Source organism: Protopterus annectens, chromosome 1.part2 (genome assembly GCF_019279795.1).
Source record: "Protopterus annectens isolate FY-2018-M chromosome 1.part2, PAN1.0, whole genome shotgun sequence".
Classification (NCBI taxonomy): domain Eukaryota; kingdom Metazoa; phylum Chordata; order Ceratodontiformes; family Protopteridae; genus Protopterus; species Protopterus annectens.
Window position 1 is genome coordinate 989,890,243 of NC_056727.1, and position 24,749 is coordinate 989,914,991.

At 41.7% G+C, this 24,749-nt stretch overlaps 1 protein-coding gene across 1 annotated transcript in view; it reads right to left on the minus strand.

Moving 5' to 3' along the window:
* LOC122792213 (protein argonaute-3) overlaps nt 1-24,749 on the minus strand; it is a 1,955,650-nt gene that overhangs the window by 753,564 nt on the left and 1,177,337 nt on the right. The window contains exon 14 of the mRNA XM_044059953.1: nt 565-655. Coding sequence (XP_043915888.1) covers nt 565-655 — 91 coding nt within the window. The remainder of the gene's footprint in view (nt 1-564; nt 656-24,749) is intronic.

Here is a 24,749-nt window from a genome sequence, read left to right on the forward strand (position 1 = left end):
AAGGCAGAAACTGAGCAATATATCTAATGTTGGATTAAAGACAACTGTATGAAAGAATGTACATGATGTATAACTGTGAATATGTTAACATGGTTTGTTTTCTGTTACATATATGTGTTTGCCTAAGTTTTAAGTGATAACTGAATAAAGGTGTTAAAAAAGATGAGAGGCACTTCTAGTAAAGGGGAAAATGCTTCACGACAGTAAAGAATACATTCTATTTTATGTCAGTTTTACACAAATCCATTTCACTTTCACTTCTCCTCACCATGCATGAAACTGCTCAGCGCACATATTAAAAAAAAAAAAAAAAAGTCTTACTCACAGTAACTTTATAAACAGTAATCCATTCCAGGGTGTGCACAGAATGATTTTAATGCATTCTTTAGGGCTACAGGGCCAGAAAGCTCTTGGCATTGTGACTTGGCAGGCCCTAAAACACATTGCATAATCCCACAGTGTAGTACCTTCTTAACTAATTACTGTCATTCATGCATAATGCGGTCATTTCCTTTACTCCCATTCTTGAACATTATATACAAAAGAAGCATCTGCAAGACTTACGGCAGCAATAGAGGGTTTCTTTCCATCCCCAGCAGGTGGATGCGTAACATCGGCTCCTAAGAAAATCACTGGTTGCTGGAACACTGACGGTCTGTAAGCAAACAGAATAAACAGTGCTTTTACATTTTCTAGTTATACATGTTTTGTAGCTGCATGAAATCAAATCTGTACAACAGAAAAGTACAGCTGTGTAAGTAAGGGTACCATAGCAGTAGATGTTCGAATAGATCGCTGTTGCAGTACCCCAAGCTATATAGAACGTTTCCTGCCAAGGATCAGAATTACAGCCAGCTTCCAAAGCTTTAGGGCACCTTCAACACTCCCTAATCACTGTTGAGCTTGAGAACAGCATTATAAAACAAAAAGATCAGGGAGCTTGAGAACATCATTATAAAGAAAGTGATTAGGGAGCCAAACTTTCTTGTCTTAGAATAAGGAAGGCTAGAGCCCTGCCAGTTATGTATGTGCTAAGAAAACAGAAAAAGAATGACAAAAAAGAAAAAGAACAAAAACAAAAAATGGTGTGTGTGCATATATATATATATATATATATATATATATATATGTGTGTGTGTGTGTGTGTATACATATATATATATATATATATATATATATATATATATATATATATATATATATGGATTCATGTTAGATCAATGAAAATCCACATCCCTGACGACCTGATCACCAAGACGAAATCGCCGACACCACACATCCCCAACAATGGTGAGTAGTGCAGAATGAGATGTATTACCATTTCCGCAATGTGGTGCGATCTTGGAGTTGGTATATTTAAGTAGGGGGTGCAGGGGGCCTTGCCCCCCTGCTATACACGCAACTGTTTATTTTTTCAGTGTATTATGGTCACGGGAATAGATTCCATGCCGTAATACATATACTTACCTTTGTCGGGGATGTGTAGCGTCGGCAATCTCATCTCGGTGATCCGGTTGTAATGGATGTGGATTTTCATTGATCTAACATGAACCCATATATATATATATATATATATATATATATATATATATGTGTGTGTGTGTGTGTGTGTGTGTGAGTGTATATATATATATATATATATATATATATATATATATATAACATGTGTGGACGGGCGTTCCTTCGTTGAAGGTTGTGTGTTAGGCCCGGCAAGCCAGTACGTAAAACTCTGCTGCCAATCATTAGCGGACCGGAGTTCCGCTGTGGCGACTCCTAACCGGGAAAAAGCCGAAAGACACAAATAAACTATATATATATATATATATATATATATATATATATATATATATATATATATATATATATATATAAAACAAAAAATGGTAAATGAGGGTGGGGTGCTTGTACTGCAACAGTGGTCTACTTGATCATTTACTGTTAAGGCAAGTTTACTTACACAGCTGTACTATGTTCTTCGTTAGATCACTGTTGCAGTAGCTTAAGCTACATGGGATGAATACTAGAGCTTTGGAAAAAAAGAACAAGAAGGAAGAAGGATTAGACTCCAGAAAACCCTGGAGAGTAGGCAAAGCCTGCTCTGGATGAAGAGAAAGAATTCAGCTTGTACTGTTACAAGTAAAGTAACAATGATCAAATGATGAATACCATTTTCCAGGAGAAACAGTTGAAGGTTCACAGATAATTACTAGGCTATTGATCTGGGAGAATTTTTAAGAAGCCTAGCCATGCATTTCCATGGTAATTACTAGTCCTTACTTTCTACAATATGAACCACTATAGATGGGCCACGCCAGTATGAATTTGAAAGACAGGCCGCACAAGCATATATTGGATACATACATACATGTTTTCCCTCTCCACGAGGGCCATGATGCTAAACCAAGTGTGAATTTGCAGTTACCCATCCATTCCACCAAGTTACTTTTGATAGAGTAAGAGAAGTACTCTGCTTCATGTGGAAGGACAGCTGGTTTCATAAATGCAGTATTCTATATGATACAAATCTCTCTCTCCAACATGTTCTGTTAATCTTGTAACACAGACTGACGTCCCTTGACTGAGTGTTTCTGATACCACTGGACTTTGAATGTGCAACAGGTCTGACAGAACAGGGTTTATCAAGGTTCTATATGTGATGCAGAAGTCGCCTCTCAGTAGCCAGTATGACACTGAGAAGACAGACAAGGCTTTGAGGAGGTTTGAAAAGATTTTATGATTTAGACTCTAGATTTTTTTTTAGTAAGGAATTGATGTGGTCATTCCAGCTGTGGCAAGTGTTTGGAAAGGTACACACTAAAAGGGGCATTATTCTCAATGATCGGCCTAAAGAGTGCAGAATACAGAGAAACAATTACATCCATGGATCTGGGTGTCTTATCTTTCGATACAAGTTGTGTGCCGAAAATGAACTTCCTTACAACAGCGGATATGTAGTGATCAAAGAACAGTTCAATATCAACATAGGTTCCCACACTTCTATCCATGGGATCAGTTTTCAGGGAGTGTTGTCAGTTTGATAGTCATGCTTGCCAAAGGACATGATTATACATTTCTTGACAACAAGTTTCAGTCATCAACTATTCGTTTAAGACAGGCCCTCTTGTAGGATTATGGCATCCTCTGGAGAGTTTATTATGGCACCAATTTTTCAGATGACTACACAGTCAGCCGCAATCTGATAAATAAATGCCAAAGAGAAGTGGCCTAAGAACTAAACTTTGGAGCACTCCATTAGTGACAGGTCTTCTGGAGAAGGTAGAGCTACTAACCCTTACTTCTTGTGTTCTATCTGTGAACTAATTTCCTATCTAATGAGTTAAAAAATGGGTTCACATTTAGTTGCGAGAGTTATCTCTGATGCCAGAGTATGGGATTGTGTCAAACACCTTTGCAAGGTCAAGATAGTGTGCATTGACTACCCCTGTCAACTGTCTCTGTGACAGGTTAAGTAGGCAGGACCTGTTCTTGACAAACATGAACTGGGCTGGGTCGAGAGTATTTAGGTCACCTATATCACAATTTATTAGTTCCATAATGATCATTTCCATAACCTTACAGATGAGGCTGGGTCAGTAATTAAGTGGATCTTTTGTAGCTCCATTGCTGTGCATGACTGTTGCGATTCTACATTCATCTGGCATAATGTCTGTTTTGAGGCACATGTTGAATGGCCTCTGAAGGGCATCTGACACTTCATGCTTCTGGCTGACAAGTAAGCAGTCTGACATGTTATCTGGCCCCACAGATGTAGTGTTCTTGACTTTAGATAATGCCTTGAGAATTTGTTTTTGGAAGATTGGAGGGGGGATGTGGGTATTTGATCTAAGAATACTGGAGGGGAAGGGAGGTTGAAGCTGGAGCTGAATTTGTCCACTACTAAATTGGCTATGTCCTTTGGGTCCGAGTATGTGATGATATTTACTACTAGCTCTGCACAGTGTTGGGCATTGTTTCTGATATTTCTACCATAGTTACCACTACCAAAGAAGACTGAATGCTGTAATTAAATCAAAAGGTGCTTCAACAAAGTACTAGTTTAAGGGTGCGCACACTTATGCAACCAGCTTATTGTACATTTTTTATTTTTTATATTTTTCCCCAAACAGATTTGTTTGTTTTTCAACTGAAATTGTACAAGTTATAGGTCACATTAAAGGTGGGAAAAGTTTTAAAATGATTTATTGTGATCTCATTTTTTATATCCACTGTATGTAGTTACACATTGACACTAGAGGCTAGACTCTCACATACAGACACAAAAAGCAACAGATTGTCAGTGACTGACACACATCACTCACTGCACCCACAAAGAACCACACACATAGACCCACATATGTGGGGGTGTTCCCATGTAACTTACCCAAACTTCAAAGACATCTCAGGTGTAGTCCTCAAAAACTCCACATGCACACAATCAAGACAATTCCTATCAAAACACATAAAGCCGCATCTCACTGTGTCTCAACTACCAAGTCCATATGGCAAAACACTCCACAACCCAATATTCTGGTCATAGGACACTCCATTATGAGACACACTGATGTGTCTTTACCAGGCTAGATAATGAGAAGGTTACAGTTAGCTGCCTGTCAGGGGTCAGGGTTCACCAGATCACACAATCACTAAGGTCACTTACCTCTAAGTACCACTATGATTCAGTTATAGTCCATGTGGGTGTGAATGACCCAAAACATACCTCCTTGGACTATATGAAGACAGACAAGATTGAGCTATCAGAATATGCGTCACAGGCAGGTATTAGCCTAGCTTTGAGCAGCTAAAGCCATGGAAAGAATAATCATGGATCTGATAAATAATGACATAAGAAACCTTCAAATACTGGATCTAACCTAATTTGCATTGACAAGGGCAGGTCATGCCTACTGAATCTGGTGGATTTGTTTGAGAAAGTCACTAAGCCCACGGATGAGGGTAAAACAGTACATACCACCTACCTCAACCGACCAAGGCATTTGACACAACTACCCACTCTGGTATTATAAATAAACTCACAAAACTGGGCACAAATCCCTAAGTCACCAGATGGATAGCCAACTGGCTCATTGACAGGACACATGGTTAAAGTGGATGAATCCAGATCCAGCAAGAAGCCAGTTGCTAGTGGTGCGCTATAGGGCTCAGTGATGGGATCACTCCTATTCGGAATATACTTCTCTAAAGTCAAGGCAAATGTGGAAGGCATCTGGATGACAAAGTTTGCAGACTACTGCAAGATGGGGCAATCACTGTATCCCCCAACAATGTAGATATCCTTCAGAAGGGTCTAGCTAAGACAAATGATTGGTGCCAGAACCATGGCCAAAAACTAAATGTGAAAAAATGTATCATATCCTTTGGGAAGTCAAATACCCCTGCAAATTACAACATTAATAGCAAACCCCTAAGAGTAGATTCAGAGGTGAGGGAGCTAAACACATGGATATAGTAACCTAAGTCCTTCTATGTGGCACAACTTATAAGTAAAGGTAATGCATTCAGATCCAAGGAAATTATAGTCCCGCTGTACTCAGCCCTCATTTGACCAATAATTTGAGTACAATCCGCCATTTGGTATGTATTTGACTGACCACTTCCAGCAGCTGGAATGACCTCAGAGGTTCCTCACAATTGAAAATACAGGGTGTAAACAACATGTCCTATTCAAACAGACTAAAAGCCCTATCCCTTTACTCTGTCTCCTACTGGCTATTAAAGGGTGACCTATGCCTGACCAACATGACACTCACAAATCCAGCTCTGGCAGAGCTGCTACACATCCTCCAGTCAAAAAGCACAAGGGTCACCTGATCTAGGAATATAAACTTACTCACTGATTCAAACAAAATATGCTGGAGAAACAGATATGTGTCTCAGAGATTGCCTCTTTTTAGAAGAGGATTCCTATTCACTTTAAGCAGAGCCCTTCCCTGGCCCTCTTCAAATGCAATTTGGATCAATGGATGGGGAATCACAAATTCACACCTGGGGTAGCACCTATGCAACTTACACACAGGGGCAATTTGTAAGATACTCATCATAAACACAAACCCATGCCATCTTCTTGCCCCTAGGGGGTCATATATTGGGTAAAATCGGGTTATATTGGCTAAACCTGCAAGGGCTCTTAAGCCATTAGCTTAGTAATCTCCTATGAACCTATGCAAGTATTAACATGTGCATAAAACATGGCAGTAAAGTATTCTGCATATGTAGCAGGACAGGTGAGATGGAAAGGTCTTCTGAATTTAGTCTGGTCATCACTCAGTTTTAGTAGATTAGTCTTTGCAAGACCCTTAATATGAGGTAGTGGAGGATGTTTCTGGCTTCAGTCTTAAGGCGAATGCGACTGACTTGTGGTCTGATCTGACCAGAGAGGAGGTTACAATAGAAAGGAAGCAAAGCTATCCTATACTGGTAAGGACCAAATCCATGACTTTATCTCCCCTGGTTGAAGTGTGGACTCAGTGGTCCAAGAAGTTTGTAATTATAAAGGTTTTGTTTAGAATAAGTTAGCCACACAGATGTTCCAAGTCATTGTCTTGTCTAATGAGCCTGGTGGTAAGATGTTTTTAACACTACTGTGACACCTTTGCCTTTAGTCCCTGCGTTTACTGCGGTGGTAGGCATTGAAGCCCTTAGTGATGGAGTGCTTTCACTGGTCTTGAACCAAATCTCTGTGACAATGCATGTATCTACATTTAAGTAGTGCTTGCACCGTGTGGTGTTTTTTTGCAGGGGCTTCTAACATTGAGCAGCAGTATCTTAGTGCTGTCCTAATTCTGTTTAGTTATGCTGGAAGTTTTTGGAGATGGACATTGATGGACATTGTCTGAAAAAGGCGCAATGGGGCTGGAGAAGGTTTTAGCCAATATATGGAAGCTTTAGGGAGACAGATATGCAGGCCACTCCTGGCAAAGCAGTTTGGACTGTTTACCATCTTGTCCCAGGCTGATATATATTGTACCCCATTAGAATGACACCAGAATCCAAGCCAATTGTTGAAGACAATTATCTTTTTTAGCAGCATTATTGAATTATCACTTAAAACATACACAAATGTGCATTTATACAAAAGAAAATAAACCATGTTAACATGTTCACAGTTACAAACATTATATATCACATACATGCTTTTACATGTACATTTATCAATACATTACATAATTTGTTCAATTCCTGCCTTCCTTAAACCTCACTCCTCCTCCAAAACACTATTTTGCAGGTATTGTTCCCACAATTTCCATTTATTCTATGTAGTATCCTCCTGCCCTTTTCTAAAGATGTCACTTCCAGTTCTTTTATTTCTGTTACAAGATTATTACTAGAAATACAGTTGGTTTAGACTATGATTTCCATTTTCTAGTAATTGCTTTTTTGGCAGTCACCAGAATTAAACTTAACAAGGCCTCACTAGGTCTAGGTAATTCAGATCTTCTATCCCTGTTCAAAAATAACTTCCTTAGTTACACCTATTTGCTCACCCAATATTTCTTATAGAGTACAGTGTAGTGAACGTTTAAAGTCTGCTAACTCATTAAACTCCCAAAACATATGTTCCCAGTTACCTCCTTCTTCCCCATCACACCTCCATTTGCCATCTACCTGAGAAAAAAGTCTTTGGAGTCTGTTTGGGGTATAAAAATACGTATGCAAACATTTCAAGCAAAAGTCCTAAATCTTCTAGACTTTGTTGCATATTTGGGAGCCATACATATGTCCTCCCTTCCTTGTGAACTGCTTATTCAGTCTCTCTACGCAATCTTTTCTAACCTTCTCTGATTGATCCCTAGAGTTATTGCGCAATATTTTATATGCCCTACTAATTATCCCTTTTTTAACAACAGTGCTGCTCTAGATTTAACTAAACATTCTACCAGAGTAGGTCTTTCACTTAGGATTGCCCTATCCCTTTCTCTCTGGTATCAGTCCCTAATAAGGAAGGCAGTCTCTTGCCTGCAGTCCAACTGTCTTCTTGGCTTCTTCCTATTCTATTACCTTTCCATCTCTAGTTATTTGTTCCCAATACCTTGGGTTCCTTTGTCAGTTTTCTCCAGTAAATTCCAGACCCCTCTTGTCTATTCTCTGTACCCCTAATTGCAGTCATCTTATTTGCAGAATCTCATTTCTCCACTCTTGTTTTGGCTTAGTTCTTAGAATACCTTCTGTTACTTTATGAATATAATATTCTGTATGGCTGCTATTATTCTCCTTGTGGATCTGCATCCAAAATCCCACTCTCTCCTTATTTCTTGAATCCTATCCCCCCCTCACTTCATCATCATCCCTTTCTGTGTCTGTTATGTATATAAGCTTTAACTGTGTAGTTCTAAAATATCCATTCAAATGAGGTAATCCTAATCCACATTGTACTATTGAAAGAATCAACTTATCCCACTTGACTCTTACCCTCTTCACTTACCATATAAAATCCTTCAACTCTTTATTAACTGCTGTCCACAGCTTATCTTCTAGTTGATTAAAAACATGCCCGACTCTGTATATAAAACTAAGAGTATTAAAAAACATTTTTACTATTTGTACCTTACTATCCATAAACAAGAGCTTCCAGTTTCTCAGTTTTTGTATCGTCTTTTGTTTAGTCTCTTCCCACATATCCTTAGCTGCCATAACAGAATCCTTTTTAACCCATACTCCTAAATACTTCATTTTATCGTGTCTCCATAAATATGGGTATTACTAAACCAATTCTCCTCTAGTAAAGTACTCCTGCACTTCTATCCCTCACTTTAGTTTCCCCTATTCGTATATCACTGTCTCACCTCCCTATCAACCTCATATAACTATGCACTCTACTTTTACTTACCTGTCTCACTGATTTTTTTTTTTGAGTGATTTCTGCTCATCCTGGGTCATCTCGCTCTGCTTGGTCTCACTCCGCTCCCCTACCTCCATTTCCACCAACCCTCACGTCAATTACATTTATTCTATCCTCAGCTCCACCCCCTACCCCAACATCCAATAGCAGGCTACCCCCTCTCAGGCTATCAACCAATAACAATCATTACCCCTCTCATACCACAGCCAAACCGCACAACTCTTACCTAATTTATTCACTGTCTAAACTAGCCATTACCTTCTATTAGCTTACCTACCACATCCCATCTATTCCATCTACTACAACATCTAAACCATTCCCAACAAGTAACAGTTCCTTACACTGCTTTACTTTATTACTATGTTACTACTCATACAGCTCTCTTTCTACTCTGCCCCCTTGTCCTTACATTATGTCTCCTTTCTCAACTAACATCCTTCAACATAACTTTTACAACCCAAAGACACACTTCTACAACTGCCATACAATCTTCACCCCTCCTGAGCTACTCTGATATATCCCCTAGCCTATACACACTCAATATACTTCTTCATACCAAATTAAAACTACTTCCCCTCAATAGACATACCCATAACCATACTCCTATCTCCAGTCAATTAAAAAGAAACTTCTTACCCTTCAGTTACCCATCCAACCAAAAAAATCTCTCTTTCTGGAGACATCCACCCTAACCCAGGCCCTGTTCCTATGAATGCTAACCCCAAATCACATAAATCCCTTAATATCTCAGTCAGTCTTCAAAAGTATCAGAAATAAAATACCAGAATTCCATGCCTGGCTGTACCAGAATAAACCAGCATTATTAGCTGCAACTGAAACTTGGTTGAAACCTTATATAAAGGATTCAGAATTCCTCCCCCCACGTTATGCCTGTCTGCAGGCTGACAGACCCCCTAAAAGAGGAGGGGGCATTGCTATAATTATTCCTAATACTTTCACCATCATCCCATACTCCAAGCCTATTCCTCAGTTCGCTGCTGCCGAATTACTCATAAACACTTCTCAAGCTCAACAATTCTAAGTATCTTTGCATCACTGCCATATACACCCGCCCCCCAGGCAACATTATTCCCCTTCTAGAAGATATTCTTGCCTGGATATCAAACAACATTAACAAAGAGACAATCATCCTAGGTGACAAACAAACTGGCTAGACTTCCTAGACCACTCTCCATCACCAAATGTCAATCTCTTCAACTTTATACAGCTTATAACAGATATAACAAGACCTAACAAAAACAAAAGCAGTGACTCTGTTCTAGACTGGATACTAGTTTCTGACCCTAACAAAATTTCTACAGCAGAAACACTCTCTTCCAGTATTAGTGACCACCTTCCAGCCTATATAATTCGCAAAACCAACGTAATACCCTCCCAACACCAATTTAAACAAATCAGAAATCTAAGTAACTTTAACCCTACAATTCTCAATGAAAACCTTAGAAGCATCAAGATGAATAGTCTAAAAATCCTGCTACTCAATGAAGCTGTAGAGTTTTTCAACTCCACATTCCTAGCTATCCTCAACAAACTAACCCCAGTTAGACAAAAAAAGTTAGAATCAAGCATGCCATATGGCTTACTAAGCCTACCATGTAAATTATGATTGCCAGGATCAAAATATGGAAAAAATGGTTAAAAGTACAAAAAATCCCACTGATCTCCTCCGATTCAGACAGCTCTGCAACCAAACCAAGCGCCTAATCATTACTGATAGAAAGGAATACTATCTAAACCTAAAACAATTATAAACAAAATCCTGAGAAATTTTGGAACTCCATTACATCTCTAACTAACCCTGGAACCAATGACCCATGCCCATTTCCCGAGAAACCTGTCAGTGAAAAAGCCTCCTTCTTCAACTCACATTTCATCAACATTATAGCAAAACTCACCACTACCTTTCCCCACACTAAGGCTAATACTAACTGTACTCCACCACCACCTGCCCAACAAGAAACAGCCACTAACTCATCCACCTATTCTTTCTCCCCCATTCTCATCAACATCATAACTAAACTTCTCCCTTAAACTGAAACCTGGCTCCTGTGCCCCTGATAACTTAGCTCCAGTGTTCCTCCAAAGGTCAGCAAGATCCATTGCCTATCCAATCAGCATACTTCTCAACAGATCTTACCAAGAATCTTATGTTCCTACTATATGGAAAAAAGCATACATACTTCCATTCCATAAAGGCGGTAACAATACAGACATCTCTAACTTCAGACCCATTGCAATTCTCTCCCTGCTCTCCAAAATTCTGCAGAAATGCATTCACTATCAATTTCTACTTCTAAACACACTCCTCTCCCCAACACAACATGTGTTTCTGCCTGGCCACAGCACTACCACTGCCCTTATCTTCTTTATGGACAGAGTCAAGCAAACCAGAAATGCTGGTAAATTGTATCCTCTCTCTTTCTTGATCTTTCAAAAGCCTTCGATACTATCTCCCAACCTTTACTCCTCGGTAAGCTCTCCATCCTTGGTTCCCCCCCCCCCCCTCGTACCCTAAACTGGTCTACAAACTATCCAAAAGATAGACAACAATCCACTAGATGGTTCAACTCCTCCTCTCCATTTCTTAATTCTTCTACAGGTGTCCCCCAAGGCTCCATCTTAGGGCCCCTTCTACTCAGCATTTTTATAAATGACTTCTATACTAACGTTAAATATGGAACTGTTGCACAGTATGCAGACAATTCAACAACCATTATCTGCTCTGCCAAGTCAATAAATGAACTCTTGCAGATAACCCAGAATGCCTTTACCACCACCGAAACCTGGATGGCTAATAATCATGTAGCTCTACACCCATACAAAACTAAATTGCTACTATCTACTCCCAAGAAACAAAAACACCCAATCAACAAGTCAGATTTCACCATTCATTCCCAAACTTACACTATGATAGAGGTTGCTTCCCACACTAAATTACTAGGAGTTATCCTCAACGAAAACCTGACATTTGACCTTCACATCCACAATAATATCAGAAAGACAAACTATAAGGTAGGTACTCTCTACTGACAAAACTGCTACCTTAACTGCTCTACTAAATGTACTCTTGTCTTAACCTTTCTCTTACCCTCTCCTCACTGATATCCATTCCACCCTAAAAAACAAACTTCAGTCATGTTACAACAAAATAGCCAAGTTTGCAACTAATGCAAAATATTCTTCCTATCACTGTATTGCCTTAAAATCACTTAATTGGCTCAAACGTCCACATCATCTAACCTTCCAACAGCTTCTCACAGGTCACAAAATCATTTACAAACCATTAGACTGCCCAACCCTCTCTTCCATCTTAAAACACTACCACCCTAATAGGCCTCTCACGTCTGAAAACCAACTTCTCCTGAAAGTAGACAAACCTAAACTCCCAGTTGGCAACATGCTTTATTCCTTCTTTATTGCCAAGCTTTGGAACTTCCTCGCATCAGCTATCAAAACCTCCAGTAATATCTCTTCCTTCAAAAAATCTTTGAAGCAACAGCTCTCTACCCTATGGCTATGTTCATGTCTTAACTTTCATCCACCCACAGCCTGACTGCCTACACTCTATCTCACCTTAATCTATACCTCTCCCCTTCTAACTTTCATTCATCCCTACTCAAAACAAAAAATGTAACTTTGGCTCTAGTCTACATTTTTATCCTCTGTCTATACCCTCTATTCACTCTGTTGCCTACACCCTCTAAACACCTCAAGAATACTGCTAATTTATTGCTTTTCTTCAGCATAGTACCTCTAGTGTATAATAACACAATCACTTGCTACTTTGTAACCTTACCCACACAAATGTGTACATATTGTACATTTGTCAACTATTGTACATTACTATCTGTTCTGCAAATATTCCTCTTCATCTTCCTATTGTTTTCACTTGTATGTACTTTGTACTCAATGTAATGTGGTTACATTTTATGTACTAATGTGGAGCTTACCTGCAAAAGTCTGTACATATTGTATGTTGCACATTTTTCAACTACTGTATATTACTTTCTGTTCTGCAAATATTACTCATCATCTCAATGTTTTTACTTTTATGTACTTGGTGTACTTTTTATGTACTGTGGTTACATTTTATGCACTGTTCTATTGTGCAGCTTTTCTCCCTGAAAATGGGTTCTCTCGGCCCAGTGGACCTTCCCGGTAAACAAATGGCAATCAATCAATCAATAAATAAATAATGTGAGGATACATGGTTTACTATAGCCCTTGTTTTGTCTTCATTAATTTTAAATCCTGGAAAAATTTGAAGTCAATTATCTTTTGATTGTACTGTGGCATCATTCTTGGTGAAAGCAGAACACTGCTTAAAGCTAAGTTCATACCTGCCTCACAGACATATTATAAAAGAACTCCACCATGTCTCTTTTCATATAATCCAGGGAGGTACATCTCAAGCCATTTAAACCCACCTGTACAATGACTGTATCATATGTGTACTTGTGGTGAAGGGACTCAACTACTTATGGGATGAGGCAAATCGTGCCCCCTGATAGGCAAATGACTGTAACCCTCTCTTTGCATACCACTGTGAGTAGCGTATCAGTGTGTCTCTTTATGGCGTCATCTGTGACAAGGCTATTAGCACTTGTGGAGTTTGCCTTATGAGCATTTGGACTGAGTTTATGTGACTCACAGATGTATGTTTCATTGTGGGTGCTGTCTGTGATGTGTGCTAGTGAGGTTGCTAAGAGTACTCTGTGGTTTAGGCAAATTACTTCTAACAGCCTTAGCATATGTAGGTTGAGGTGTTTGAGATTCATTTGGTGTGGTGTTGTGTAGTGCTGTCAACCTTATTTGTAGTGTCCTTGTGTGAGAGCTTTTTCTATAGTAACAGTACATAACTGCATCCTGATGTCTGTTGTGCAGCTGGTTTTACAAGGAGAATGAATCAACTTTTATAAAATAAAACTGAGATCCCACAGATGGACATAATCCTTAACAGAAGACATCAGCCGGAAGGCACCCTTAAGAAAGGCTTTACAAACCCTTTGGGCTGCCTGACAAAAATTAGAACCCTGATGAAAGCTGGAAATGACCACTACGTGTACTCTTAGAGCAAAAAAAACTACAGCTTTTATCAAAAATGTCTGAAGAAACTGAGAAAATAGAAGGAATGGGAGCTGCAATGCTGAGTAGTCTACAAAGGCAATCTGATCCATTTTCTTTTATATATTCCTCTGGTAGGAAGTCTCCGGGCTGCTGCTAGGATTTGAAACAACCTAGATATTTAAGTAAGGTCATTGGCCATTAGTGGAATTAGGGAAACCATGTAGTTAATCTGAGGGACTGTTAAGTTCTGATGAAGCTTGCCGGACAGGTGAGAAAGAACACCTGGATGAGGTTCAAGAAGCAAGGGCTTCTGAAGAAGATGAGGCTACAGAACAGGGAATTATACGTGGGTCCAAAGCAGTACTATGAGAATGACTTTGTCTTCCACAACTTTGCAGTCTACAGAAATCGCATTATCAAGAGAAAAAAATGTACACTGTAAGCCCTGGTGGACTACTGGGTCCAGAGGTGTGTAACACTGTGAAAAAAGATGAGGGACAAAAAAGGTACCATGACTGGTGAAGGTTGTGGAGGCAAACTGCAGCAAGGTTTACCCAGCGATGGAAGACCATCAGTCCACATAGGGACCACTATTGTGACATCAGAAGGTATTTGCTGAGCCTGTGTGATGATGAATTGGCCTGACCATAGATGTGCATTGCTACAAGAAAGCACTGTGAATTGATTACCCATTCTGAGAGCATCGTGTCCTCCCAACAAAGGGGGCAGGACCGGTTCCCACTTTTTTGTAGGTGTACTACACTATTAACATACTGGAGTGCATTGCATTTGCACTCTAGGAGGAGATGGTCTCTAGAAGTCTGCAGTGCAAGAACTGCTCTCATTTCTGCTGATGTGCAGTAAGGTCTCTTGTTGATTCCAAGCCCATTGGAGTGTCTGCTCTAAACAATGTTGCCCTACTCCAAGACAGATGCACCTGAGGTGAACACAATAGTGGGAAGGAGAGGAATAAAGACACATCTCCTGTTTAAAGTGAGTTGAAGTAGCCACCATTATACATATCTATGACAGGACTTTGACAATGAAAGGACATAATCCATGGGGCCTTCCAGCTGAGAATTTTGTGAGAGAAGGTCCACTGAAGAAATCTCATATGGAACCTTGCAAAAGTTAAGAAATGAACTGCTCCTGCTGCTACTGCCTCCATCAGTCCTAGAACTTTGAGAGGCAGAGCTGCTGATGGAGATGGTTGTTGCAGTAGAAAAGTCACAGACTGGATTGACGTTATCCTGGACAGTGGAAGACTGATCAACTTTTGATCAATGTTCAAGTGACAGCCTATGAATGCAAGTGTCCCGGTCTCTTGAACCCTGCATTTGGCCAGGTGAGCTCCCCAAGTCAAGTCAGAGATATCTGTTGTCAAGGTCTGAGTTCTTTGTGGTGGAATGAATGAATGAGCCCCTGGGTTTTCCGTGACACAGTTTTCTCAGCAGTGCAGCTCTTTTTTCAGGCAGGGAAGCAGTGAAATTGGAGTTTCCTGTGAGTGTTGGTGCTGAGACCAACAGTTCTTTAGAAGCCATTATAGCTTCTTCATGTGGGGTTTTGCTGGGGGGAATTCTTAAAATACAAGTCATCATATAAACTATGACCCTCAAAATCTCTCTTGCTGTAATGGCCTTTTTATTTTGCAGATCCCTGATGCGCTAGGAAAGGGAATTCTTGTCCTGTGTAAGGTAGGCCCTTTGTTGGACAGAATCAAAGACTGTCCCCAGGATGGTACTCTTGGTACTGGGAGACAGGTGTGACATTTGGATATCAATAGCTAGACCCAGCTTTTGGAAGCAATTCATGGTGATTTGCATACCTGACAGGGGTTCTACTAGGGACTGGGTCTGGATAAGAAAATTGTCCTGGTAAGGATAGATGTGAACTCCTTGAGTCCTGCAGAAGGCAGACTGGAGTCAGACATCTGATGAAAACTCTGGGAAAAGTAGACAAGCCAAATAGTAAAGCACATAATTAGTAATGGGATCCCCCTACCAGAAAACACAGGAACCTTCTGTGTTCCTGTAGGACAGAGATATGAAGGTAGGCATCCTTCAGATCCAGAGTCACCATCCATACCCCTGGGAGAATGAATGTCAACAGCTTTTGGCGGGGTCAACATTTTGAATTTTGGTACTACCAGAAACTTATTTAGCTTTGACAAACTTAGTATACGTCTCCAAGTTCCTTTCTTCCTGGGAAATGGGAAGAGATGGGAGTAGAACCCTTATACTATGTCTCCCCTTGAAGTAAGAAGTCTTGTAATAGTGCAGGAATAGTACAGTTGTGTACACTTACCATAAATGTAGATGTTCAAGTGTAATCACTGTTGCAGTCATCACACTTGGGTTATCTGCCTGCAGGTAGCCCTCCGTTGGCTCGAATACCAGAGTCTTGGGATTTCTGTTCGGTGATGTCACTTCTTCCATGATGTCAGGTTGTCAGGGGTATAAAACAGGCAGCCAACGCCATTACATCAGTTATTCTTGCCTCAGATGTCAGGAACTCCCCAAATAGGAAGCTAGTATATGGTGTGGAACACCATCAGTAAAAAGTAAATACCTCTGCCATACAAAATGGCCATATAGAGGATGGGAAGAAAGGATAGAGAAAAACAGGGGGCTGGAGGGAGGGAAACCAGGACTGCAACAGTGAATACATGCGAACATCTACATTTATGGTAATGTACACAACTGTACAATGTTCTTCGTGTTTCACTGTTGCAGTCATAACACTTGGTTTGATTCCCAAAGGTGAGGAAGGGTGGAGGCATTCAAGAGGAGTTAGGGCTGGGTAGCAGGCCTTGTAAGACTGCTGCATCAAATCCAGCTCTGGATTTAGAAAAAAATAGGTAAGTGGTAATGGTTGGTAAAGGTGTGTACAGAACTCCAGGTTGCAGCTTCCACAATGTCCCTGGTAGGGACTCCCCTCAGAAATGCTGTAGAGGTGGAAGTAGCCCTAGTGAAATGTGTTCTGATCCCCTGTGGGGTAGGTTTTCCATGGTGCTTGTAGAAGAAATAGATGCAGTGTGCTATCCACTTGGAAATGGTTTGCTTTGAAATGGCCTTGCTCTCTGCCCCTGTAGCAAAGCTGACTTAGCAGTTGGTCAGATTTTCTGAAAGGTTTAGTCCTGTCAAGGTAGAACCTGAGCTGTATGTGCATGTCCAAGGAGTGCAGGATCCTCTCCCCTTTATTATGAGGATTAGGGAAGAAGGTTGGCAAATGGATGGCTTGGTTTAGAGCCACACTGGAGACCACCTTAGGCGTAAATGATGGGTTAGTCCTGAGGGAAACCCTGTCAGCATGGAAAATACTGAAGGGTTCCACAGCCATTATTGCCTGTAACTCAGACACACTTCTAGCTGATGTTATGCCTAAATGCAAGGCTGTTTTCCAAGAAAGGAATTTTAACTCTGCTGAAGCTGCAGGTTCAAAAGGGGGGAGCGTGAGCTTTTCCAGTACAAATTTAAGGTCCCAGGCAGGTTGTTAGCCCCTCTAAAAAACTGTTTGATGAGAGGGTGAGAGAATAGAGGTGGCTCAGTATTATAATGAGCTGAGATGGCAGAGGCATGAATCTTAATGGAGGAGAAGGATAGGCCTCTGTGGAGTAGCTCTGCTAGGTAATCAAGGATTTGAGGTAAGGAGGGCACAGCTGTGTTCTTTCCTTGAGACTGACTCCAAGAGCAATACCTTTTCCACTTTTCAGCATAGGATTTTTCTAGTACTAGGCCTTCTGGCCTCAAGAATGACGTCAAGCACCTGCTTGCTGAGGGTTGCTGGTGGAGTATTCAGGGGATACGCCAGACTGCAAGGTTTAGGGTTTGCAGCTGTGGATGCAAAATCTGTCCCTCCTGCTGAGACAGCTGGGAAGGTGTCTAATGAAGGTGCCAGGGTGGTACTGTTGTCCGACTGCGTAAGAGTGGGTACCAGTGCTGGCGTGGTCAATCTGGGGCAATAAGAATTGCCCTTGGGCTGTCCTGTTTGATCTTGAGTAGTGAGAGGTTTTCCCATTTGCAGGATACAGCATCCACCTTCCAGGCCCTGCTGTGAGGGTTCATGGTGCAAAATTTGCTCAACTGGTGGTTCTCGGGGGAGGCAAAGAGGTCCACCTCCACTGTCCTCCATCTCTGGATTAGAAGGTTGAAGGTGACGTGCTCCAATTTCCACTCATGTGGGTCCAGGAGATTTCTGCTTAAGTTGTCTGCCAGTGAATTCTGTTTGCCTGGCAGGAACTGAGCTTGCAGATGCACTTGGTTGCTCAAGGCTGTGGCCACGGCTAACCTGCAGAGTGGGTAAGAATTGGTCCCCCCCTGCTTGATTATGTACCACATAACTGTGGTGTTGTCTGTTTTTATCAGCAGCTGTCCTGGAAGGATTAGGTATTTGAAGGCTGTCAGAGCATATTGTACAGCTAACATCTCTTTTTGATTGATGTACAGGAGAATTTGTCCTGGGCTCCACTTTCCCTGAATGCATTTGCCTGCCATGTGAGCCCCCCATGCATAGTCTGATGCATCTGTAGTCAGGATTTGGGCGGCGAGGGGTTGAGTGAAAGGCAGTCCCGTGTTGTGGTTGCATGCTTTTGCCCAGCAAAGGAACTCTGCCCTTAGACAAGGAATGACTGTTTCCAGGTCCTGAGAATGTTGGCACCAAAGACTTTTTAAGTACCATTGAAGTTTCCTCATATGCAGTCTTGCATATGGAATTAGCAGAATGCAGGAGGCCATGAACCCTATGGCTTGCAGATAGCTGGGTTTTGGTGGCCATGTGTTTGAAGTAATTGTTCAAATATATCTGTTTTTCTGGAGTGAGAAAGGCCATCTGGGAAGTTCTGTTCAAGCTTGCTCCCAGGAATACAATTTTTTGACTGGGCACCAGTAGTGATTTCTTTTTGTTGATGGTGCACCCCAATGAAGCTAGGAGTCTTTTTACAAATGCCAGGTGTAGTAATTCCTGTCTGTCTGAATCAGGCAATCATCCAAGTACGGGAAAATTTGGATATGTCTTTGCCTGCAGTATGCAATGGCTGGAGCCAGGCACTTTGTGAATACTCTGGGCGCAATAGATAAGCCAAAGGGAAGTGCATAGAACTGATAGTGCATAGAGCCTGCTCTGAAGCAGAGATATCTCCGGCAAGACTCCCTTATGGGGATGTGCAGATAGGCTTCTTTTAAGTCTAGGGTGACTAGCCAAGCATCCTTGGCTAGCATAGAGAGAAGCTGTTGCAGGGTTAGCATTATGAATTTTGGGACCACCAGAAAGGTGTTGAGAATTGATGGATCCAGGACTGGCCTCCAAGATCCCTCTTTTCTAGGCACCAGGAACAGTCTGGAGTAGAAACCCTGTCCCCTTTGTTCTACTAGAACAGGTTGAATAGCCCTGATATTGAGCAGGGAATGTACTTGCTTTTGAGCCTCTGCCCACTTTTTTTGAGGAAGGTCTGGAAACCTGCTTGGGGTTGGCAGGGAATGGAAGTAGAATCTGTATCCCTGGGATACAATGTTTAGAACCCATCGGTCCTGAGTAATGGACAACCAGTTTCTGGCATGAAAGGCAAGTTTTCCTCCTAGGGGCACAAGTAGGGCTGGGAAGGATAATTGACAAGTCACTGTGAACTTTTACCATAAAGGGGTGGCTTGCCACTCCCTGTTTTTGAGGTGGGAGCACTCCACTGTTTAGATCTCTGCAGACCCTGAGACTGTAGTCTTGGTGGTCTGGTTCCCCTAGGTTTGGACTGAGAAGGCCTGTAAGGGGCTGGAAAGGACTATTTTTTGTAGGCCAATACCTACTGAATCTAGGTGGCTGCACTTGTAAGAATTCTTTAACAGTTTGCATACATTTAGCTTTTTCTTCCATCTTTTTAAGAACCTCTTCTGCTTTGGTGCCAAACAAACGGTCCTGATTTAAAGGAGCGTCTAGTAGTTTAGATTTGACATGGTCTGGCAAGGTTTGTTCCTTCAGCCAAGCATGCCTTCTCAGCACAGATCCAGTGACTGCAACCCAGCAAGATGTTTCTAGGGCATCAAAGCCACACTGCAAAGTATGCTTACTAACTTGGTTTGCAGAATGCACTAACTCTTGTAAATCTTTATTTTCTGCATAATCTGGAAGTAACACCATTTTTGTTTAATTTGTTCCAAAATATGTTAGTGGTACTTCAACATATGAAACTGGCAATTCAATGCACTGATGGCAAGAGTTGCAGAGGTATATACCTTCTTAACCAATCTGTCTAAAGCTCTGGAATCCCAGTCTGAAGGAGTAGGGTTTTTGGCTGTAGTAGCCTTAATACCTTTAGGCCCCTGGGAAATGGTATCTGGATCCACAGTAGGATTCTTAAAGAGAAATTTGTGAGAATTAGGTACTCTGTAGTACCTGTAAGGTTTTCTAGGGGCCGATGGTAAAGTCTCTGGAGTAAGACTGGATTCCATAAAGACAATCTACAACATCCAGGACAGTGGGGTATAGCTAGGGGCCTGTGCTGAGGCAACTCTAAAAATTCTCTGAGTCTCTTTTTGGACTGAGGATAATCCTGGCATTCCCAGCGGAAATGCTCTCTTAAAGCATGCAAGGTTTCACCAAAAGAAAAATCCTCTGGAGGGGTGGCAGAGGGAATGGATTTCTCTGCATCTGAATCCTCAAAGGTAGATAAGGGTATGTCTTGGTAATCAGAAGGGTCAGAGTCATCGGATTCCTGGTCTGTAGAATCAGTAAGATAAACTCAATTCTTGGTCTCTTATCAGAGGAAGGCTGGCTTCCCCTAATTATGGTGATAAGGTCTTCAGCCATTCTAGGCATTTGTTTTCGAGGCATGGGAGCCTGAGCATTAGCTTTGGTCGTCGGTTTTCTAGGCGTAGTGCGTACTCTGGGCCTGAGAAACTCTGTAGTTTTAGCTAAAAATGAAGTTGTCGGTTTAATGCGAATATTGCTAGGTCGGAATACACCCTCAGAAGCTGGAGCCTGCACAGCGGCTCAAGACCCATCCAAGGTAGAGACATCTGCAGGTTCCATAGTCGAAGAAGCATCTTGCGTCATACTGGACTCTGAATGGGTCTCAGCAAAGGCCTGCGAATCTGTAGAAGCAGGAATCAGGGGCTGCAAAGGCACCTCATTGAGTATAGGCGGACTGGCGACTAGCTTAACGGAAGCGTTGTCGGCAGTTTTTGACCTATGCGGTCTGTCTCTTTCTTTATCATTGCGCTTTTTCGGAAGATCGGTAGTCGGACGGCTTACGGAAGCCATTTCAGAATACAGAGAAAGTACAGTTGTGTACACTTACCATAAGTGTATTCACTGTTGCAGTCATTTCATTTGGGTTATCCTGCTGGCAGGTTGCCCTCAGTCGGCCTGAATTCCAAAGTTTTGGGTCCTGCATCGGTTGCTGTCACCTCTTCCCTGACGTCAGTTCGTCAGGGGTATAAAAGATGCAGCTGATGCCATTTTATTCAGTTTTTCTGGCCCCAGATGTCAGGTGCCCCCAAAAGGGTAGGCTAAAATTATGTAAATAAAACATACATGCACCAAAATAAGCTTTGCCTTCATCTATAAGCAAATACACCACCTAGGTTGTATAGATTAGAGAAGTAAAGATAAGTTTCAGCAAAAAATAAGGGGGGTGGCGGGTGGGTAACCTGGACTGCAACAGTGAACACACTCGAACATCTACATTTATGGTAAGTGTACACAACTGTACTATGTTCTTCGTGTTTCACTGTTGCAGTCATTACATAGGAGCGGCTATGAGGCCCTGCAGAACTGCAGTGGCAAAGCCTGCCCTGGATTTAGAGTAAAGAGACAGATTGTAATGTTTTGTAAAGGTATGCACTGAACTCCAAGTAGCAGCCTCTAAAATGTCTTTGGTTGGTACTCCCCTGGGAAAGGCTGCAGAAGTGGCTGCAGCTCTGGTCGAATGTGGCCTAATGCCCTTATGCACTGGTTTGCCATGCTGTGAGTAGCTGAAACAAATGCAGTGACCTATCCACTTTGAAATAGTCTGCTTGGAGATAGCCTTTCCTTGTGCTGCTGTGGCATATGCCATTAGTAATTTTTCTGTCTTTCTAAAAACTTTAGTTTTGTCCAAGTAGAATCTAAGTTGTCTGTGTACGTCCAAAGAATGCAGAATTTTCTCCCCCTTGTTCTGTGGATTTGGATAAAAAGTTGGCAAATGAATTGTTTGGTTAAGGGCTACACTGGATACCACCTTAGGCATAAATGTAGGGTTTGTTCTCAGAGAGACCCTGTCTGGATAAAAAATGATAAAGGGTTCCACAGCCATGAAAGCCTGTAGCTCTGAAACTTGTCTTGCAGAAGTTATTGCTAGGAGCAGAGCTGTTTTCCAAGATAAGAACTTTATATCCGCACTAGCAGCTGGCTCAAAAGGAGGTAAGGTGAGTTTTTCCAAGACATAATTGAGGTCCCATGCAGGTACTGGCGTTCTCCTTGGAGGCCTTAAGTTTTTGGCTCCTCTGAGGTACTGCCTTAATAAAGGATGAGAAAAGAGTGGTGGCTCTGTATTGTAATGAGCCGAAATGGCAGAGGCATGGATTTTAATTGATGAAAAAGATAGGCCTTGGTCCAGCATCTCAGTTAAGTATTGTAAAATCTAAGGAATATTTGGGACAGCTGTATCAGTTCCTTGAGCTTGGTTCCAAGCACAAAATCTCTTCCATTTCCCAGCATATGATTTTCTAGTACTAGGCCTTCTGGCTTCTAAAATGACATCCATCACAGCTTTACTGAGAGGTGTGGTTTGCATGGCTACATTATCCACCATGCTGCCAGGTTTAGGGTCCTGAGTTGGCTGTGCAGAATCTGATTGTTTTGCTGGGACAGTAGATGAGGTATTTGAGGTAAGGTCCCGGCTGGGCATTGGGACAGTTGAAAGATAAGGCATCCACTTTCCAAGCTTGTCTGTGATAAGTCCTTGTGCAGAATCTTTTTAGGTGATTGTTTTGAGGGGAGGCAAACAGATCTATGTCCGGGCATCCCCATTTCTTTATCATGCTGAAGACTTGTGGATCCAGGTGCCACTCATGGGGATCCATGAGGTTTCTGCTTAGTTCATTTGCCAGAGTATTTTCCTTTCCTGGCAGGAATTGTGCCTGCAGATGAACTTGGTAAGTCAATGCTGTGTCCCATAAAGCCACGGCTAGTCTGCAGAGGGGATAAGAATGAGTGCTCCCCTGCTTGTTTATGTACCACATGACCGTGGTGTTGTCTGTGGCAATGCTGTGTCCAGACACTTTTTAGGTAAAATTGAATTTTCCTCATATGCAGTCTTGCATATGGAATTAGTAAGATGCAGGATGCCATGAAGCCCAAAGCCTGCAGAATTTTTCTTGCAGATAACTGGGCCTTTGTTGCCATTTCCTTGAAATAAGTAGTCAGTTACCTTTGTTTGTCTGGAGTGAGATAAGCCATCTGGGCAGTTGTATTTAAGCTTGCACCCAGGAATATTATCTCTTGAGAGGGTACTAGTTTTGATTTCTTTTTGTTGACTGTGTACCCTAGGCATGTTAAAAGTCTTATCACAAACGTCAGATGCTGTAGTAGAATGTCCTTGTTCTCTGCTTGTATGAGGCAGTCGTCCAAGTAAGGATATAGCTGTATTCCTCTTTGTCTGCAGTAAGCAATTACTGGTGCCAGGCACTTTGTGAAGACCCTGGGCGCAGTAGATAAGCCAAAGGGCAGTGCAGAGAATTGGTAATGATTTGAGCCAGCCTTGAATCTGAGGTATCTTCTGCATGATTGTCTGATTGGGACATGTAGGTATGCCTCTTTTAGGTCTAAAGTCATGAGCCAAGCCTTGCTGCCCAGCATGGGCAGAAGCTGCTGTAAGGTCAGCATCTTGAATTTTGGTATATCCAGGAAAGTGTTTAGGATAGGTCCAGTATTGGTCTCCATGCTTTGTCCTTTCATAGGTTCATACTAGGCTATCTGCCCTAGGGCATTTATAAGCCTAGCTAGAGTGTGTTTGGCTTTCGCCACCCATTTTAAATTAATTTTGCTATGCCCTTTTTCGAGGTTAGTATACTGTGCCTCTGTCTAACAGTGACACAGAAGTGATACCCGGGGTAAACCTACGATCTCCCATCTACTCATCAGGATTCCTCTTGAAGAGAGTCAATGAGAGACTCTGCCTAACCTGGACTGGGATTTTATTCCAGAGTGAAGGGAACCTCTGGGTTATGAATCTGTCCCTCCAGCATGTTCTATTTATTTCAGTGCTAAGGTTCAAGTTTCTCGAGTGCGTAGCTCGATGGGATTTGGATTTTCTGAGGTGCAGCATGTCCATTAATTCCAGGTTGGACATGGCTTTATACATCAGGCACAGATCGCCTCTGAGCAGGCGGTATGCCACTGAGTAGAGCTGGAGTTTCTTTAACTGGGCAGCATATGGCATCTGTTTGAGCCCTTTGATCCTCTTGGTGAGGTACTTTTGGGGTCTTTCCAGTTGCTGCAGGTGTCTGGTAAGGTACATCCCAAAAGGGGCATTGTACTCAATTATGGGCCTGATGAGGGATGAGTAAAGAGGCATGATGACCTCCCCTGATCTAGATGTGAATCCATTCATGATTAGGTAGGCTATATAAAATGTTTTTCTAACCACTTTGGCCATGTGGTTGTCAAATGAGAGATTGCTATCAACTTGGGTCCCCAGGTCCCTAATTACTTATTCTGTACTTAATGGATTACCACCTATGTGGTAATTAGTGGGTACTTTGTTTTTGCCAAAGGAGATGACTATACACTTTTTGGCGTTTAGCTTGAGGGCATGGCTCTGGCACCAGTTGTCTGT